Source organism: Boleophthalmus pectinirostris, unplaced genomic scaffold (genome assembly GCF_026225935.1).
Source record: "Boleophthalmus pectinirostris isolate CB_2022bp ecotype Guang Dong unplaced genomic scaffold, ASM2622593v1 HiC_scaffold_11, whole genome shotgun sequence".
In the NCBI taxonomy this organism is placed as follows: domain Eukaryota; kingdom Metazoa; phylum Chordata; class Actinopteri; order Gobiiformes; family Gobiidae; genus Boleophthalmus; species Boleophthalmus pectinirostris.
In genome coordinates, this window is record NW_026570994.1 from 18,619,809 (window position 1) to 18,635,249 (window position 15,441).

At 40.0% G+C, this 15,441-nt stretch overlaps 1 protein-coding gene across 2 annotated transcripts; it reads left to right on the forward strand.

The window, feature by feature from the left end:
- Window positions 1–418: 418 nt before the first annotated feature.
- Window positions 419–15,112, forward strand: LOC110156616 (zinc finger protein 513-like). 2 transcript variants are annotated; one of them, XM_020920818.2, is made up of 7 exons: window positions 419–511; window positions 797–1,036; window positions 4,706–4,834; window positions 4,922–5,050; window positions 7,625–8,074; window positions 8,746–8,915; window positions 10,036–15,112. In XM_020920818.2, exons 2-7 carry the CDS (start codon window positions 997–999, stop codon window positions 10,663–10,665), a joined length of 1,548 nt encoding a protein of 515 aa, XP_020776477.1. In that variant the 5' UTR covers window positions 419–511; window positions 797–996; the 3' UTR covers window positions 10,666–15,112. The 2 variants fall into 2 exon arrangements, with proteins under 2 accessions (XP_020776477.1, XP_055019404.1); XM_055163429.1 differs by having other exon boundaries at window positions 427–573.
- Window positions 15,113–15,441: the final 329 nt, after the last annotated feature.

The following is a 15,441-nucleotide window of genomic DNA, read 5'->3' on the forward strand; positions in this document are numbered from 1 at the left end:
CATGTTTGAGTAAAACTTTATTATTAGTCTGTCTACATCTCTCAAAAAATGCTCTGTTCCACCTTGTGATGTCATGAAGTGGTAGTTTTCAAGTTAACAGCAAACACAAAACACAACTCCAGGTCTGTCTGTAAAGAGAAAACATTAGAACAATGATCAGAAAATAGTGTAATATGGGACCTTTAAGTTGAGAAGTTCCGTGACATTTCAGAAAAGCTAAAGACCGTTTGAATCGTGCTAGCTAGACTTGGTTATTATTTGCTATTTTCAAGAACTATCATAGAACTATAATAAAATAATAATAAAAAAGTAATAATAATAAATAATAAAAAAGAAGTAGAAGAAAAAGTTTTTATTACTGATCCATGAGAGCTATATTTGCGATTACAGAAGAACTACCACTCCCGTGATCCTCTGCGGGAGCGCTTCTCCGCGACGTCACCCGGATCCGGCTCGCACGCTTCCTCCACGCTCCTTCACCGTGCGCCACTGACAACAACTTTTTAAAAACGTATACTCTTACACATTTCTCACGTTTCCGCTAGTTTTGTGCCCGAGGAGACTTTATAGGAGGTGGGAGAGTTTTTTTCCAAGGCCAAAGAGGTCAAAAAAATGAAACTTGAACGTTAAAGTACACCAGATTGACGTTAGCATTCGGGCTAAGTTGTAGCTACGATAAACTGTAGGGAGTAGTTTTAAAGCCGCATCAAACGTCATATTCGTCATTAAATATTGTGTCAGAATTGTTTTAAACGCTGCTTTCGGTTAAATCACACTTATCTTTGCTTGTTTTAAGGTGTTAAAGTACAGTTAGAGCTGATTTATGCGGCGTGGATGACACTTGAGTCGGTTGGAGGAAGAGGAAGAAGAAGAAGGAGAAGAAGAAGAAGACGACCATGAAACGGTTAAACGGAGGAGCGCAGAGGCGAGGACTGTGACAGCTCCTGCCCGAAAAACACACCTCAAACCCGGGCACAACCGAGCCGCAGGGACGCTATGCCGCGGAGGAAGCAATCCAACCCGCAACCCGTCAAACGTGAGTCCAAAAAACATGGCACTTTATGACGTATTTATGAGTTTTTTAGTTGAATTAATGGGGAAACTGTTAAGATATTTAGCTACAGGGCATTACAAGGAAGTAGTAGGAGTAGTAGTAGTTGTAGTAGTTTTAATTTTTTTCTATTTAATAGCTGCAGGGTTGGTATGTTTGGTATAAATAAAAGAATGAAAAATATATTTAGTGTAGCAGCACCAGTTGTTGTAGTGGAATAATTTCTATTACACACTGCAAGATTTTAAAAGTTAAATCAAGTTATTCATCTTGTTTTCAGCATCTGCTTACTAGTTCTGAGACAGCTTTTTTTTAAATATTTAATAGCTACTGGGTTGGGGTGTTTGGTGTAAATAAAATAGTGAAAAGAGCATGTAATATTGTGTATTCTCTTGTCAGTTGTAATCTGAGGGACTTCTGTTTGTTTTATGGTCATGGATTTCTGTATTTTTGGCAAAACAAGTGACAGTTTTTGCTCCTTTATTGTTGGCGTTTTGTGTAAATCTGATGAGACAGAGGATACAAGGGCTTAAAACTGGGACTGTCCTGGGTAAATCTGAAGTCTGGTCACTCTAGTCACGATACTAACATTTTCAACTCTGATTTCTTAAGAATAAACAACATATTTGATACTGATTTAAAAAAAAATTTAAAAGCACTTTTTTATACAATATTGTGATTTTTAGCATGTGATAGTCTTTGTTTGTTACACCATGTGGTCTTACACTTTTTATAAAGTAACTATACAAGCCCAAATAAGTTTTAGTATCGACTAGTATCTGATTTTTGATACTTTTGACAACCCTAGTAGTGGTATGTTTTGGTGCTTTTCTATATATATTTAGTGTAGCAGCACCAGTTGTTGTAGTTGTCAAGGAATAATTTCTATTACACATTTTAAAAGATTTTAAAACTTATAGCTACTTATTCATCTTATTTTCAGGTTTATTATCTATTTACTAGTTCTGAGACTGCTTAATTCTAGTCTAGAGGTTGTTTATTTTAAGATAACTTGTCAAGTAAAATTATTTTGCTGCATGAACAGATAATTCCACTACTTTTAAGTCATTTTCTGATAGATTTAAGTGTTTATATCTTACATTTTGGGCAAGCTTTTTTGCAGTGTAGTGTCACGATAGTAAAATTGCAAACCCGATTTTGATACTCAAGAGAATGTGATTTGCAACAATGATGGTAATAATAGTAGTAGAATAGTAGTAGATAGTAAATGGTTGTACTTCCTTTTCTATTCCCATGTGGTCTCACAGCTGAGTAATCCCTAGTGATTCATGGACGTATACTCGTCTATGTGGTCTTATACTTGCTCTGAAACAGCTCAAGATCATTCTAGAGCGATTCTGAAGCAGGAAAGATTCAGTTCTGTCTTTTAGTATCGATACATGCAAAAAATGAGGATCTAATTTTGATACTAGTTTGATTAGTAGCTGATTTTTCGATATTTTGCAAACACTAGTATCTGGATCTATCTGTAATTACTGCAGTTATGATTACTATTATTGTAATGTTAACAATTTTAAGTTTATTTGTGACTGTTTAGAAGGCTGAAGTCGTTTCTTTGGAGTGAGAGAAAAGAGGAACCAGGCGGACAGGAAGTGAAGATGGAGAAACAGGAAACAGGAAGTAGGAGAGCGTTGGTGAGGAAGAGGGAAGAGCATGTCAGGAGCAGATAAACAGTCTTCCTCTGCAACAACGTCCTTTATATAGAACTCTTTCAGACGCTCAAAGCATCTGTACGCTTTTGTGCATTATTTATTCAATTAAAGCTGCACTGTGTAACTTTTTGTTTCTGTGGAGATGTCATCGCTCTGCCCGGAATGTTCCACAGTGTGACATTAAACAGCTCTACTTTACATTTATTCAATTACAGTTGGTTTTGTATCTTAAAATACCTAGAAAAACAGGTATTCTGACTGTGAGCGGGGTCGCCTCTCCACAGAGCTGACCTGTGACTTGGTCTGGTTTGGTCTCCATGGACACAGAAAGGTTTAATGCCATACTGTGAAACATTCCAGACAAAGCGATAACATCTCCGTGAAGAAAAGCACTTCAGTCAATCCATCAAACTTTATTTACAGAGCGCTTTTCGTACAAAAAAATGCAACACAAAGCGCATTTGACGGACCCTCCACCAGAAAAGTTACACAATGCACCTTTAAACCGTAGCTTTAAAGGCAAGGCAAGTTTATTTGTAAAGCACAATTCGTACACAGAGGAATTTAAAGTGCTTTACAGAATAAGAAATGCATGAAAATCACAATACAAACAAATCAAAACGTTAAAAAAAAATGCAAGACATTAAATGAGAGAGAAACAGAGTGCAGAATGAAAATCTTTCAGTCAAACGCAGCTTAACAGAAGTGTTTTGAGCCTGGATTTAAACAGAGTCAGAGCAGAGGCCTGTCTCGCATGTTCAGACTGTTCAAGGTTTTAGCTGCATGAATCTGAAACTCTGACTCCCCGTGTTTAGTCCTGACTGTGGGCACCAGCAGGAGGCCCAGAGCTCAGAGTGCAGATGGCTCATGTAGCACTAACATGTCACAGATGAACTTTGGCGCTCGGTCATGGAGAGACTTGTACACGAGCAGAGCCGCTTTAAAGTCTCTGAGCCACAGGAAGCCACCGCAGAGACCTGAGCCACAGCTTTGTTTACAAAATGTGCCATAGAAACAAAGTTATGGTTATGAGTTGATGATCAGTGGTGGAAGAAGTACTCCATTATGTTACTGCTGTAAGTGAAAGTAAAAGTATCGCATTAAAAAAAAAAAAAAACAACTACATAAAGGTGCACTATGCAACTTTTCTGGTGGATGGTCTGGCATCTACTTTGCTTAGAATGTTCCTTGGAATGACATTAAACGACCGACCGACTGACCAACCATTTTATTTTTATCGATTGATTTTTAAAAAAATGGATTGATAGATTTTTTTAATTGATGTATTTATTTAGTTTTTATAAATTTCTTTCTTTATTTAATTTTAATTTATTTTTGTATTATTTATTTATTTATTTTTTATTATTATTTTTTATTATTTTAGAGATGTTTCTGTTGCATAAATACAATAAATCTCTCAGTGGATAGGGCCGCCTCTCCACAGATCTGGCCTGTACCTTGTAATGTAGTCACGTTGTATCCGTCTAGATAGATTAGCTTTAATCTCCACTGTGGAACATTCTAGACAAAGCAATAAGATCTCCATGGTGACAAGCAGATGGCAGACACTCCACTAGAAAAGTTACGCAGTGCTCCAAGTTAAAGTATTAAAGTACCAGTAAAAGTGTACTTAAAGAGTAAAAAGTAAAAGTATTTTGCACAGATTTTGAGATCTAACAAAGCTTCAAATGTAGTGATTTTGATTTTGTTTAGTAGAGAAAAATGAATTGATCTTTTTTCTGTAGCTGTTTATATTTGTTAACTCAAAAATAAATCATCAGCCTTTTCAGCAGGTCTCAAACTATAATAAAAAATACTTTTACTTTTCAGTCCAGTTCAAAAAATGTAGTGGAGTAGAAAGCACAGATACCTGCTCTCAAATGCAGTGAAGTAAAAAGTATACAAGTATAAGTAACGTACAGACACCTACATATTTTATTGTAGTAGTAACAATAATATTTCCTTCCCCTCTGTCTGTCAGTGGGTGTGCAGCCGCCAGACGCTCCGCTGGTGGTGGACCCCAGCTGTCTGGTGCTCGACAGCGACTTCCTGTTGAGTGGAGACCTGGAGTTTGGAGACTCTGAGATCATGGGCCTGGACAAAGACTCAGGTCAGTGCGAAAATCAACTCGAGTGTCCTATCCAATCACATCACAACATCTGGGAGGGCATCTGACACGTTTTGTCTCTGTTTTTAGTGACGGTGTTTTCTCTGAGCGTGGAGGAGGACTCGTCTGTGACCTCTGACCCGTCCCTGTCCTTCTGCTCCTGTAAACGCTGCGGAAAACTGCTCCCCGACTCCCTGCTCTCCACCGGAATCCATCTGGGTTTGTCTCACCTTTTCAAAACCACCCGAGTAATGTCAAAATATTTCTCAGTGAGTGTGTTAACATGCGCTCGTGTCTGGTTATGATCGGGGTTTTTTATGTATCCTGGTTTAGTGAGTGTCCAAGTAGACGCAGTATCCTGATTTCAGTATCCTGGACATGCCAGTATCCCGGAGATGAGAAACCAGGAGACTCTCACTGGCTTTTTCTGAGTGCCCAGAATGCAGTATCCTGATTTCTCACTCTTGGTCCTTTTCCGAAAATGTGCAAACTCTAGTAACAGAAAGGGTGGGAGCAGTTACTTTCCCAAAAACGACTCAAACTCACACCAGGACTTTATAAGTAATATTATTTTATACTTTAAACAAAATAAAGCAGTCTACTCCACATTTTAACACCAGGCTCACCTCCGTGTCTCTTGCGCAGCTCTTGAACTAAACTGACGCTTTGACTCTGTTTTACTTTTTAACTGTTAAAAACGGCTTTTACTCAAATGTTTGTCTTCTTTTTTTGTTGTTAGAAACCCATTAAAAAGCCTTAAGTCAGGGGTGTCCAAACTTTTTTCATCAAGGGCCACATATCTAAACACAGATGAAGTAGAGGGCCGATCAAGGGCCGTAGACTGGTGCTCAATACAGTGAATAATTGAAATATGTGCACGTTTATTACGTTAGAATGAGCCATCAGTTGTTTAAGATCCTCAAAACCACACACTAAGTATTAAATTTATCAAGGTAGATTTTCAAAAAACTTGCAGTAAAAAGTGAATTTTTCATTGATGCAGGGTAATTTGGGCCAATTCTCCTGGAAGCCTGAGGGCCAAGAAAAATTTGTCTGAGGGCCGCATTTGGCTGACGGGCCATAGTTTGGACATGCCTGCCTTAAGTTAGTAAAGTTTTCTCCGTGTTTAGGTCCTTGCCATATCTGTGCCATAGTTACCATAGCAACCGGTCTAAATAGCCAGGATACTCTGATTCCTCGTGTACACAACGACTTGAGTATCCTGGTGTCTCTGGGCGCATGTAAACCGCCACATCTAGAACACTGTCAGAACCGGGATAAGACTCAAAACCGGGATACTCAAGCGCACGTAAACGCACTCATTCTATAGGCCCTTTATTCCAGAAGTTTCCATGGGTGCCAGTATCATCATTTGGGTTTTATTATTTTGTTTGGGGCCGATCCTCACAGCAAATTAGTTCAGTACAGATGACAAAGCAGTTTTAAATCCTCCAGAGATTTGTTGGTGCACAGGAAAATTTTACTTTTTGCACAAATGAACAGTGGTGGAAGGTAATGAAGTACAAAAGTGAAAGTACAATGCGTTTTTTGTGTAAAGCGTTGTGGTAGAGAGTCTGTCACCCGCTTCCTTCTGCAGATATGTAATTTATCTGCCTGAATGTTGCACAGTTTGAGTTTTTGAAAGAAACCTCCAAACTTCTGATCCACAAAAGCTGAACCTTCTCATTATTTGTTTGGGATCAGCTCTAGAGGCTTGTCATATTACTCTTCTGGTTTAAAGTCATTTCAGCTGACAACGCTCACGTCTTTGTGGTTGAATAATGGCACCACTTCCTGAAGCTGTTGTGAAAAAAAAAAAAATTACTTTTGTTTATTAATCCAGACAGAGAAGACGTTGAACTTTGTACTTACTTGGCAAACAAAACATGACTCAATATTAAACACAAAACCAGGACAACAAATCTGTGCTTAATGCAAGTGTGTGGTCCTATTAATAATAGTATACACAAATGTAAACGAGTTTATTATTTTGTTGTTTGCAATTCTTACTCTAGCCACTAGATGGAGATATTCCCTTCTCCACTACTGCTCTGACAAAGTGTGGAAAGTTGTGTGAATGTTAAAATCTTTACTCTTTAAGAAGCCTACACTTTTAAATGTGTACTTTATATACGTTTATATAAATATATCATACCTTTATTTAAGTTGATTTTTTTCATGTGAGTATTTTTGGTGCTCTGGTATCTGTACTTTTACTTAAAAAACAAAATCGAGTACTTCTTCCACCTCTGCAGGCTTGCTTGTCCTTATGGAGGTGGATAAGTTTAAAACTTTACTCTGGTACTTTTTAGGCAGTAATCTCCATTCAGACATCCAGGAGGTGAACGCTTTTTCAGAAAAGTTCATCTTTAAACGTCTATCTACATATGAGCAACTTTTAATTTACTTTTAGTAGTAGCAGTAACAGTCGTCTCTGGTTTAGTCCCTGGTTCAGTCCCTGGTTCAGTCTCTGTTTTAGTCTCTGTTTTAGTCTCTGTTTTAGTCTCTGTTTTAGTCTCTGGTTTAGTCTCTGGTTCATTCTCTAGTTTAGTCTCTGTTTTAGTCCCTGTTTTAGTCTCTGGTTTAGTCTCTGGTTCAGTCCCTAGTTCAGTCCCTGGTCTAGTCTCCGGTCTAGTCTCCGGTCTAGTCTCCGGTCTAGTCCCTGGTCTAGTCCCTGGTCTAGTCTCTGGTTAAGTCGTGGTTTAGTTCACGTATGTTCTATTTTACAAATCTGACTTTTTGCTTTTAATCCTAAACATTAATAATAATTCCCACATTTTTATTTCCCTCCAGGAGTGGGTTTGGATCTCTCTCCGGACCTGTACTGCCTCAGCTGTGAAGAGGACGTCCAGTCTCCTTCATCTCCGTCAAAATCTCCGAAACAGGTCAAGAGAAAAAGGCAAAACTCCAAAACCAGTTCCCCCGCGAAACTGTTCACCTGCTCCGTGTGCTCGTTCACGTCGCGATACTCGAACCACCTCAAACGCCACACGCGGATCCACGACGGACAAAAGCCGTTCCGCTGCGGCGTTTGCTCGTACGCGTCGACTCAGCTGGTGAACTTACAGCGCCACCTTCGGTCTCACACGGGAGAGAAACCGTACCGCTGCGAGAAGTGTGAATACGCCTGCAGTTCCCACGGCAACCTGAGGAGGCACCAGAGGACGCACGCCACCGAGGAGAGGAGGAAGACGAGCGCCGGGAAACGAGTGAAGAAGAGGAAGAGCGAAGGAGAGGAGGAAGGTAAAGAAGAAGTGTGTGGTTTGGACCTGGTTTAGTCCTAGTCTAGTTCTGTTTTAGTCCCTGGTCTAGTTCTGATTTAGTCCCTGATTTAGTCCTAGTCTAGTTTTGAGTTAGTCCCTGATTTAGTCCCTGGTTTAGTCAATGTCTAGTTCTAGTTTAGTCCCTGGTTTAATCTTGGTTTAGTCCCTGGTTTAGTCCTAGTCTAGTTCTGGTTTAGTCCTTGGTTTAGTCCCTAGTTTAGTCCTAGTCTAGTTCTGGTTTAGTCCCTGGTTTAGTCCCTGGTTTAGTCTTGGTTTAGTCCCTGGTTTAGGTCCTGGTTTAGTCCTAGTCTAGTTCTGGTTTAGTCCCTTGTTTACTCCCTGGTTCAGTCCCTGGTTTAGTCCCTGGTTTAGGTCCTGGTTCAGTCCCTGGTTCAGTCCCTGATTAAGTCATGATTTCCTGGTTTAGTCCTAGTCTAGTTCTGGTTTAGTCCCTCATTTAGTCCTGGTTTAGTCCTAGTCTAGTTGTGGTTTAGGCCCTGGTTTAGTAAAAGTTGAAGTGTCTGGACCTTGTTTAATTTTCTTTTCCTCTTTCCATCGTTCCCTCTCTTTTCCTCCTCCTCCTCTTCTCTCTCTTTCTCTCTCTCCCCCCTCCCCCTCTCCTCCTCCTCCTCTTCTGTCTCGGTCTCTCAGTGGTCTCTACCCTGACTCTGTCCCAGTCCGGGTTCTTGTCTCTGGGATCTCTGGAGTCGTCCTCTCCTCTCCCAGCTCTGCTCTTTCCCGTGCTCTGCAGAATCTGCGGGAAAACTCTGGAAGAGGACGACATCCAGAACGAGAGAGGAGACACGGACGCAGAGGGACAGGTGAGAGAAAGAAAAAAATATATAAATGGATTAATAACTAAGAAAGTGTCTATTTTGATGATTTGGTTATAGAATATTTAAGAAACGTATTAAACTAACAAAATAAAGGTCTTGTCATCTAGTTTTTTCTCTTAATAACTGTAACTATTGTAACTATTGTGCAATCTAGACAGTTTTGGTCTTTGTTTACATTAGGTAACAGCAAGTCTACGAAATACCAAACTAATCCAAGAGTCTCAGGTGTTTCAGAACATGTTTGTAAAGGTTTAAACTACACCCCATGGAGTCACAGGAAGGGCATCTGACTCACAGGGGCTTTATATTATCTAAATTATATTATCTAAAGATTTTATATGTATTGTACAGGACTGAACCAGGACTAATCCAAGGTCTAAACTGGATCCAAACAAGATCAAATCAAGCATTAAACCAGGTCTAAACTAGTTCTAACCTTAATCTGAACCAAGACCTGTCTAAAACCAGGTCTAAACCAAGTCTAAATCAAGTTTGAACTGGGACCTGTTTTAAACCAGGTCTAAACCAGGTCTAAACCAAGTCTAAACCAAGTCTGAACTGGGACCTGTTTTAAACCAGGTCTAAACCAGGTTTAAACCAAGTCTAAATCAGTTCTAAACAAGGTCTAAACCAGGTGTAATCAGGTCTAACCTAAGCACTTTAGCTGGTATAAAAGAGGACTAACACAGAACTAAACCAGGACAAGAATCCCATGTATTTCAGAACATGTTTGTAGAGGTCTCTGAACTACAGGGTGAGCAGCTTTTACACAGAACAAGACCTCATGGAGACATGGGGAGGGCATCTGACACACAGGGACCATATTACCAAAATAAAAGCATTTACATTTACATTTTTAACCAGACACAATTTCCACAAGACGAGATACGAGATTGAGTCCACAAGAACAAGACAAAATGAGATTTTAAGATCATTTCTAACATATAAATGTCACGATTCAGTTTCTATTTTGGCTTCACAGTTTATTTATTTTAACATTTTTCTTTCCATTCTAGTTTTGTTTTTTGGAACTGAACACTTGGGAAAAAAATCTCAGTAGATAATTTTTGTCTCACGTATTTTTACCTCTTTCTTATCTCCTCAGGTTTGCCACCGCTGCCTCTCTGACTCCTCCCCGCCCTCGAAATCCCGCCAGCGCCGAAAAATCTCCAAAACCAAACTGTACCGCTGTTCCCTGTGTCCCTTCTTCTCCCACTATCCCTACCACCTGACGCGCCACCTTCTCACGCACGAGTCCACCAAGTCTCACCGCTGCCCCCACTGCCCGTACGCGTCCTCGCACCAGGACAACCTCAGGCGCCACCTCAGGATCCACACGGGGGAGAAGCCGTTCGCCTGCTCGACCTGTAGCTACGCTTGCGGGAATTTGGCAAATCTAAAACGCCACGAGAGAGTCCACACGGGGGCCAAACCCTTTCACTGTTTCGTCTGCGGGTACAGCTGTAATCAGAGTATGAATCTGAAGCGTCACATGCTGAGACACACCGGATATAAGCCTTACGAATGTGCGGAATGTAACTACACGACCGGACACTGGGATAACTACAAGAGACATCAGCGAAAACACGGACACAACACGGAAAACTGGGATAAGAGAATGTATAAAACAAAAGCGGAAATGCTGAATATTGGAAATGAAAACGTGGGGTCTGTAGAAAACCTGTCACTCGAAACAGAATCAAAGCAAGATTTTACTCTGAAAGGGGAGTGTTAGCAGAAGATTACATTAAAAGGTTCTATATTACACAAAACTGACTCTTGTGAGGTTTAAGTCGTGTTATAATGTTATTACCTTCTCAAAAACAGAGTTGTGTTTTGTTTTATTCACACATTTTTGAGTAATCCTTTATATTACCGTATTTTTTGGACTATAAGTTGCTCCGGAGTAGAAGAGAAGTAAAAAACATAAATCGCGCTTTTTGGGGGAAATTTATTTTATTAAATCAGAGACCAGGAACAGTGTTGAAAGTCAAGTTCTAGTAAAAACAACAGAAGAGAGAACAACAGACTGTTAACGTCACATATGAACAGTTCTTCAGATAAACTATAACATAAACAACAGAACAGAACAAGTTTAACAAACTCTCCATCTCACTCCAAATCACTAAATCCATTCAATTCTTCATCCTCGGTGTCACTTCTGAGCAACTCCGCGACCTCCAGAGGTAAACAGAGCGCCGCTTCCTCTTCTGTGTCGCTGTTGTCAGACTCAGCATCAGTTCCAGTTAGAATTATTCCGGCCTTTCTGAATCCCGACAGGATGGTTTCGGTGTCACTGAAGTCCAGGTTTTGTCGTTTCATCCAGTGACTTCAGGAAAGTTTCATGGTGCACTTTCCCGGTTGTTACAAGCTTCTCGCTCACTCCAAACTTTTTTTCTGTTGCTCAATTACTGTTTTTAGCTGCATATTTCACGACTTGCAGCAGGACACATGGAGGAGACGTGCAGTAGAGCCAAGTGACAGTGGTACAGGAGGAACAGGAGCAGCAGATACTCACACACAAGACTAGAACCTCTCAACGCTTCAGTGTGAACATTTGAATATATAAGTCACACCGGAGTATAAGTCACAGGAAACACCCAAACCATGAAAAAAAGTGCAGCTTATAGTCTGAAAAATACAGTAGTCAAAATTAGCTCAAAATGCTCAGCTCGTTTTACATTTAGTTCAGCACTAGGGATGTAACAATAACTGAAATATTGTGATATATCATCAAAAGTCTCACAATATATCGAATTACAAGTCTCTTTGCTTAAATTAAGAGTTATGGTGCAGCAGTAGCGAAAAAAAGACAGAGCGAACTACATAGACCATGATCCTTTGCTCCATTTCAGTGCAGACTACAAGAAGAAATAACAGTTCTAACACTTTTAAGTCTTAGTTCTTTGGATTAAGTCTTGTCAAGGCATTTTAAGAGGAAAAAGTTTCACAGTTTTGTTACCCTTCACAAAATATTGCAATAAATATCGTACCGTGAGATGTATATCGTGAAAATATTGTGTAAATATCGTAAGAGATTTGGATATTGTTACATCCCTAATCGTGAGCTTTCCCAGAATATTGCAATAAATATCGTACCTGAAATTATCCAAATGTTTCTAGTGAAGGTGTGTGGAGTTTAAAAACACAGTGGAGCACTTCCTGTATCACCAGATGACATCACAAGTTTGGAACAGTGTTTTTTTTCTCTCAGCCTAAATTGCCTAAAATGTGTGAATGAAACAAAACACAGCTCCAGGTCTGTTTGCGACGAGGAAACTACAGTATAACAGATCAGAAATGAGTGTAATATGGGACCTTTTAAAGCTTTATTATGCAACTTTTCTCGTGTAGGGTTTCCATGGAGATGTAATCGCTTTGCCTAGAATGTTCCACGCTATGGCATTAAACTTATCTAGCTCGGATTTTTTTCATTGCACAATTAAAGGAGTTTCATGTTGTTACTGTGAGCAGGGTCGCCTCTCCACGGATCTAACCTGTAATTTAACCTGTAATTAATGCCTAATAACTAATGCCATACTGTGGAACATTTCGGGAAAGATCGTGGCAGCTTGGATTCAATCAATGAAATTAAAATAAAAAAAAAAAAGGCAAAACAATAACATCTCCATGGAGTAAATTGCAAACCCTTCAGCGGAAAAGTTACATAGTGCGCTTTTAAAAATATAAAAGCACTGACTATTACAATGGCTTTATGCATTTTATTAAATAGCTGTAAACAAAAGACGAGTTGATGAACCGTAACTCTTCGTGCCTTTTGACTGATCCACTGTAAAACACTGAATGTCTTAAGCCAATCAGGAGAAGCCATTTCCTCTCCTCGGACGAAAATGTTCAAAGGCCGCGTCTCATTTCTCTTTCCTCGCTTCCTCCTCCTCGATGGGCTCCATTCACGCTCAGGAAGACGTTCGGAAACATGTGATGACGACGATTTCCGGTGTAGTTCCCGACCGACCGTGATCAAACCCGCTGAAGTAAGATGAAGTCTGCATACGTGTGTGCTGTTCGGAATCATCTTGAATTTGGCGCCGTCGTTAGAGTGACCAGACGTCCCTATTGACCCGGGACAGTCCCAGTTTGGAGCCGTGTCCCCTGTCCCAGCAGATTTATCAAAACCGGTGATTTGTCCCAAGTAATGTCCCAGGTGTCCCTGTTTTTGACCAATTTGATCTAAACCAGGACTAAAACAGGACTATCAGTTTTTGACTACCGTATTTTTTGGACTATAAGTCTCACCAGACAAAAAATGCATAATGAAGAAGAAGAAAAACATATATAAGTCGCACTTTTTGGAGGAAATTTATTTTATTAAATCAGAGACTCGGAACAGTGTCGAAAGTCAAGTTGTAGTAAAAACAATAGAAGAGAGAACAACAGACTGTTAACGTCACATATGAACAGTTCTTCAGATAAACTATAACATAAACAACAGAACAGAACAAGTTTAACAAACTCTCCATCTCACTCCAAATCACTAAATCCATTAAATTCTTCATCCTCAGTGTCACTTCTGAAAAACTCCACGACCTCCGGAGGTAAACAAAGCGCCGCTTCGTCTTCTGTGTCGCTGTCGTCAGACTCAGCATCAGTTCCAGTTAGAATTATTCGGGTCTTTCTGAATCCCGACAGGATGGGATCGGTGTCACTGAAGTCCAGGCTTTGTCCATCCATCCAGTGACTTTTCATGGTTTCATGGTGCATCCTCCTGGTTACCATGAAGCTGTGTTCTCCATCCCCGCTTTCCTCCAGTCCCTCACAAGTTTTTCACTCAGCCCAAACTTACTTTCTGCTGCTCAATTACCGTTTTCGGCTGAATATTTCACAACTTGCAGGAGGACAGAATCTCTTTCTGTAGGAGACATGTGCAGTGGAGTGAAGTGACAGTGGTACAGGAGGAACAGGAGCAGCAGATACTCACACACAAGAGTAGAACCTCTCACCGCTGTCAGGGTGAAAATTTTAATATATAAGTCGCAGGACCCCTCAAACCATGAAAAGTGCAATTTAGAGTATGTAGTACTGCGACTTATATACTGAAAAATATGGTAATCTGATCCCTAACAACAGTAAAGAGGAGCATAAATTGTCATTTGTTTCACCAAAATACAGAAATCCGTGTTTGCAAATGACCATAAAGCAAAAAACAAACAAACGTAGCAACAGAAGTCCCTCAGATCATGACTGAAACCCTCTTTTCACAATTTTATTTATAGCGACTATCCAAATCTCGGTGTGTCCCAGTTTAGACTTTTGAAAATCTGTTCACCCTGGCCCTCATCTCTTCTAATCGCATGTACCCAGTGCGCTCGGAGTTGTGTGTCAGTGGGGAAATTACAAAAACTTTTGTCAGAATACCGCGAACAGATCCCGCCGGACGTCGCCATCGCATGTTTCCAAATGTCTTCCTCGATCATCTACTTTTCAGCTGTGAAACAAATCTGTCGTCGTAAATGGCCTCCCAAAGAAATCCACGGAAGGAAGGAAGGAAGGAGTAAACCTGAGGGAGGCTTCGGGAGCAGACTCAAAGAAAAAAATCAAACTTTTATCGGTCTCGGTGAGGAGTTTATAGCAGATCCTCTCCCCTCGCTTTGTCTCCTCTGTGGACGGGACTTCCTCGCCCGTTTTCCCGCACAATCTGGGAGAAGGAAGTAAGGAAGCGAGGAAAGGGAAATGAGAAAACGTGGCTGCTTACAGGTCAAAAGAGGGAAAATACAACATGAAGAACTGAGAAACGGCAAGGGTCTTTGCAGAATCAACAATCGAAGAACCAAACTATGACTTATCTCAGGTAAAAGAAGTTCTACATTGCGTTATGAATGTCACGAGAATTTTCGAGAGTCACGTGATGAGAATTGGCAGCTGTGGTTGGTTCATTTCAAGTTTGGATGTTCAGATTTCAGTCTGGCTTCAAACGGAATGTAGAAACAGGAGGCAATCTCAGCTCAGGCAATCTCTCCTTTTCCACAATGTTATTTTTGGAATTTGGGAGCTCCATAGATGTATTTTTGCAGGGAAAATATCATGTATTTTCGTCAGTTTTACTTTGGGATTTCATTATATTAAAACAAAATGAAGAGGTTTTGAAATTAATTGCAATAAACATACTGTATTTGCTGTAATTTCTTGCTTAATGTCATAATATAAAAACATCAAAATTTTTATTGCGTTTATTTTTCATTTATTTATATATATTTGTACGTTCAGTGGGAGTACAGTGCGAGAAATTTGAGACAATTTAACAATTCAAAAACACTATAATTTTGAGCCACATTGATTAAAAATTATGATAAAAACTAAACGAAGATCCAAATCCACCAAAAAAAAACAGCGATAGTTCCTTCTTCTCACTGCTTCTTATTTCTGATCGAGCCTAATTATAATTTCAGAACTGTTCCTCCGCGTTCATCAGAGCTTCAAACTCCTCGATCTTCTGCCTCGTGTTTCCTCTCTGGATTTTTCTGTACGACAAAGTTTTGTATTTCGATGACGC

Excerpts from the sequence above, each read along its gene's own strand:
- LOC110156616 (XM_020920818.2), top strand. The coding sequence starts at position 997 with ATGCCGCGGAGGAAGCAATCCAACCCGCAACCCGTCAAAC. Across the intron at positions 1,037-4,705 it reads CAACCCGCAACCCGTCAAAC|TGGGTGTGCAGCCGCCAGAC; the intron begins GTGAGTCCAAAA and ends TCTGTCTGTCAG. Across the intron at positions 8,916-10,035 it reads ACACGGACGCAGAGGGACAG|GTTTGCCACCGCTGCCTCTC; the intron begins GTGAGAGAAAGA and ends TTATCTCCTCAG.